We start from the raw sequence: 4,808 nt of genomic DNA, 5'->3' as shown, positions 1-4,808 counted from the left end.
GAATGTAAACTTTTTTAGTAGATATTTCATTGATTGCAAAGGCAAATACATGTTAAACTAATCCCACAAGCGTACAGAACACAAATCCTAATTTCATGATTGAAAATTGAAACACAAATCTCTCGCACGTACACCACACATGTACATAATTTGGATCATGAAATAATTTCATGGTTGAAAATTGAATCACAAATCCCTCGCATGAACATGGTTGAAAATTGAATCACAAATCCACACCACACACGAACACCACACACGTACATAATTTGAATTTGGAAGCCCCTACAATAGACTTGCTAGTAGTTACTAACTAAAATCAAGCGCATTTCTTAGACAATAAACAATAAAATCACGGTTTTTCACTGAGTTCAAACGTAATTCTCCAGAATATTCAAATGCCAACATTTAAATTAAAGATAGACAACAGAGATAATGCCGTCATAGTTCAATTATCAGATCACATTATTTGGCCCAAACAGCCATTTTCGGTAAGAAAAAAAGTGACTTAGTTGCAATTGAAATAGAGGGTGTTTCTTAGACGAAATAAAATCACAGCTTTTTACTGAGTTCAAATGTGATCTCCATGATGTTCAAATGCCAACATTTATATTAAAGATAGACAACGGAGATAATGCGGTCATAGTGCAATTTCTTCTATATACACAAAGGATTTGGTTTTTAATTTGGTAGAAACACTAACAATCACCAGACCCACAATCCTCTACCGAACCAAATCGGGAGCACCTGTCTCCAAGATCAGCTTCGACTCAGCCAAGCGAGTTTAAGAGGAGCAACAACCACCCGATTGATTGACAGGCTGCCCTCGCATTTGCACAGTTCCAGGTTTATTGGCGTTCATTGCCGGTTGACTTGCCATCCTACAAATAGAAAATAAAACAAGGGGGAAATATTATCCACTTTAACAGGTATAAATTAGGTTTCAATCCAGTTTAACATAGCTATTAAATAAATTTCATGATTAAGTGTTCAAAGATCGAACTGAAAACTAGCACATGATCGGTATAGGCAGAATAGTTTATCTCAATCTGGCTTCATCAAATTCACCTTCTTTCCCAACCGAAGAAAAATGGGACAACCATATCAAATACCACTTCAGATCCAGAACTGGTTTAAGCTGAAAGTAGACATATATAGGGAGATTCTCAGAAATATAAATGTGAGAAACAAAAACTCACCGGTTCTTAATCTCAGCAGCCATGGTCATGAACGCTTGCTCTACATTGGTAGAACTTTTCGCACTTGTCTCCAAGAATGGAATACCAATCTCATCTGCAAATGCCTTAAGATAGTAAAAGAAAAAGAAATCAGCTCTCATTTAGCAGAATTCCCAGTTCTATGCAATTTTCTGGCACGAGTAATTCAAATCTTCTCAGCCTAGGCCTAGAACACTGCCGTGTTCCCACATTATAAATATTAAGAATAAGATAATTTATATATTAAAGAAAAATATTAACGAGCCAAGTTTTCAGTCGAGTGACTCAGAAGTCACCCGGCTATTCTTAGCTTGATCATGCGGCATGGCCAGATCATGCGGCACGGCCCGACCATGCCTGAGTCCAACTGCTTAACTAACTTACCTTGCCAGTTTCATAGGAAACAACTCTATTATCTGTCATATCACACTTGTTCCCAACCAAAAGCTTGTTGACACTTTCACTTGCATAGCGATCAATCTCGCTCAGCCATTGCTTAACATTATTAAAGCTTTCCTGGTCTGTAACATCGTAAACAACCTAGCAAACAAATCCAAATAAGGAACTGTAAGGTACATACAGAATAATTTAAAAGGATAATATTATTAAAAAAAAGTGTATCTTACAATAATTCCATGAGCACCACGGTAATAGCTACTTGTAATAGTACGGAAACGTTCTTGTCCTGCAGTGTCCCACTAGAGCAAACAAAATAGGTACTCAACAGTTAAAAACGGAAACTGGTCACTCATATTCCATTTCCTAAACTAACCAAATACTTACAATTTGGAGTTTGATGGTCTTCCCATCCTGCTCCACTGTGCGTATTTTCTGAGAAGAGAAAAAAAGAGAATGAGAATACGATTATGTCACGAACTCTTGAACTGTCTAACTGAACAAGAAGAAGATAGTTATATTATACTTACAAAATCAACACCGATAGTACTGATGTAACTTTCCAAATATGAATCATCCTACATATCATTAAAAAAAGAGTTAAGAGAAACACGATTGCCAAATATATTGTCAGAAACAGCAAGTAGAAAATCATGCTAGATAAAATTTTAGACACTATGGGTAGTATCTACAGGTGACATGCCCACAATATCATGCTTGTTTACTCTCATTTCCATTACTCAATATGAATCCTTGTCAGTTTCCACACTAACCGATCCACTAAGTAGAATAAACTGGGAGATATTTATATCGGGAAATGCCCACTAATATCCATATCCGGGGAACATTGCTTATCTACTCTCATTTCAGCCACTCAATATGAATCCTTGTCAGTTTCCACTAACTGATGCACTAGGTAGAATAGACTGGAAGATATTTATCCAGTAGCTTTCCACTCATTCACCACATACAATGTAAGAGACTCCTTTTCGCTCACAGTTGACGTTCTTGCCATCCTAAGATACTATCGTCAATTAATTTTCCAACCGACGTGTACAACGTACAAGATATTCTATGAAGAAAATTTGGTAGGTAACTGAAGTTCACGAGTGAGCCACTGGTAGTAATAACTCCAAAATCCAATACCTATATCAATATTATCAACCAACTTGAACATGTATCTAAACCTTACAAAATTGGTCTTTATTGTTTAATAAGGATAGTTTTCACGATGACTCAACGACAGGCCCACTTACACCCCTTAAAATTGTTCATATCTTACGGACAATTTATAGAGGGCTGTAAATGTTAAGATAATAGGGTTACAGAACAGAAGACTACACAGTGTTAGAGGTCAGCACCAAATCGGAAGAGAAACTGGAAAAGGAAACCTACCGCAAATCTTAACAGAAGGCATGACTTTCCAACACCAGAATCTCCAATAAGAAGAAGCTTGAATAGATAATCACTGCAAATAGAATATGTTGAACGTGTTCACATGCAAACAAATATAGAAACCAATAAAGCAAGCCTTTCCAAAATTTCCAAATATAAATTATTTCATTAGTGGGTCAAACACAGAAAGATAGGACAAAGATCTGCCGAGTTCATGAAGTACGAACATATTTAGACAGTATGATAGGAGATCATTTATCCATCAGCCGATAGCCTTGTTGGAGCACAATAAAGTCCTATCACATTCTTAATTGTCTTAGGATCTAAACATGAAGTCTTTAGACAAACCTTGTACAATAAGATTTTTTTAGTATTTGCACAAAAAGTTCACATTTCTAACGTTACCCTTCTGCTGATAAGTTTAAGAAACATACGATATTCGATTATACCATTCTTTTATTTCATGTTTGTAACCTAAATACAGACACATATAACTTGCAAAGAATTTTTTAAGGAGTATTTTCTATGCTTCTAATTGTTCATAAATCAACACGAATGAAATCAAATTGTGCAAGAATTAAAATGAAATTAAGATTACAAGATAAATTATCCCTAAATCACAACAATATTTTACTATTAAGCTAAGAAAACCCTAATAAAACTCTAAGAACAACCTAAATCTCACTAATTACAAAAAATTTCAGCGAAATATAATGAATTCATGAAATTATTATACGAAATTTCCTGATCCAGATCCAAAATTCAAACAATAACAGATTAAGATACCGATCTATCATACCAAAATACAAACAAGAAAGAAAACATGCAAAAAGGGGAGAAACATAGGGTGTCCTTCTCAAATCGAAAAAAAAACAATCAGAACTCACAAAAGGTAAACAAGAAGAAGAAGATGGTGAAGATGGAGAGCTTACTATTCAGGATTCATGGTGGAGAAGAAGATGACTTTACAGCTTTTTTGAAACCCTCAGGTTTGGAAGAAAAGAAAAAAGGGAAATAAAGTGAGAGATCTCAGAAGAAATTAGGAAACCCAAATGAATAGAGAGAGAGAGAGGAGGTTGAAAAGCAATTTATAGATGAGAAAGTTTCGGTGTCAAAATTGAATGCTTCGTCACCAAGAAGTCTGAGAACTTTGGGGTCTTCTTATATTTTAGGTTAATTTTAATTTGGCCTCCAACTTATGATTAACTAGAACATTTGGCCCCTACAATTTTTTTTTTCGAGAAATAATAGAACGTACGAATTTTGCGAGGGAATTGGGAGTGAAATCGTACGTGGGGGAGCCACTTCGGATATCAGTGTTTTGTTGGCGTCACCATTTTGAAATTATAAGGTTCATAGTTAGTTCCCGAGTGATTTTCTCACCACCCAAAAGGCAGATTCTGCTGCTCCCTTTCTTCTCCAAACTAAAAAAGAAATGGGGATTTCTAGGCTTTATTTTGATACTGTGGTCCAATTTTGGCAAGGTAAAGTTGTTGCCCAGTTCTGATGGATGTCTTCTTTGCATTCAAGCTGCTGTTAGTAGACTTGAAACAAAGGATCTTCTTCTTTTAACAAAGAGTCCGCTGGTAATTGTGGCATAAAATCCAAGCGGTTTCTTTCTTTATATTGATAGAGAGAACTAAGCAATGAAAGGTTGTGGTAATTGATGCAGGGAGATTTTCATCAGATATTCCAAGTATCTTGGATATCTTAAAATCTAGTTATTTGACGCAGCGGAAAAACTGAAAAAAGCCTTAGAACTCCGTTTAAAGACTATAGAACCGAAATTAATAAGAATTAATA

The 4,808-nt window shown here is 35.4% G+C and overlaps 1 protein-coding gene across 1 annotated transcript; it reads right to left on the bottom strand.

Annotated features, from left to right (window-relative positions):
- Nucleotides 1-530: 530 nt before the first annotated feature.
- Nucleotides 531-4,173, bottom strand: LOC147543742 (ras-related protein RIC1). The gene is made up of 8 exons (XM_086634859.1): nt 3,938-4,173; nt 3,006-3,078; nt 2,141-2,188; nt 1,998-2,045; nt 1,841-1,912; nt 1,599-1,754; nt 1,197-1,300; nt 531-878 (listed from the first exon to the last, which is right to left on the bottom strand). Exons 1-8 carry the CDS (start codon nt 3,949-3,951, stop codon nt 782-784), a joined length of 612 nt encoding a protein of 203 aa, XP_086490985.1. The 5' UTR covers nt 3,952-4,173; the 3' UTR covers nt 531-781.
- Nucleotides 4,174-4,808: the final 635 nt, after the last annotated feature.

Source organism: Eschscholzia californica, unplaced genomic scaffold, assembly GCF_041429995.1.
Source record: "Eschscholzia californica isolate CP2 unplaced genomic scaffold, dmEscCali1.0.p SCAF_4, whole genome shotgun sequence".
NCBI classification, from domain to species: domain Eukaryota; kingdom Viridiplantae; phylum Streptophyta; class Magnoliopsida; order Ranunculales; family Papaveraceae; genus Eschscholzia; species Eschscholzia californica.
This window is presented reverse-complemented; position numbering and strand designations above follow the sequence as displayed.

What these genes read in the sequence shown, in the direction of transcription:
- LOC147543742 (XM_086634859.1), bottom strand. An exon ending in AGACCATCAAACTCCAAATT is followed by an intron (nt 1,913 to 1,997) that starts GTAAGTATTTGG and finishes TGTTTGCTCTAG; the next exon opens with TGGGACACTGCAGGACAAGA. An exon ending in TTTCCTATGAAACTGGCAAG is followed by an intron (nt 1,301 to 1,598) that starts GTAAGTTAGTTA and finishes TACTATCTTAAG; the next exon opens with GCATTTGCAGATGAGATTGG.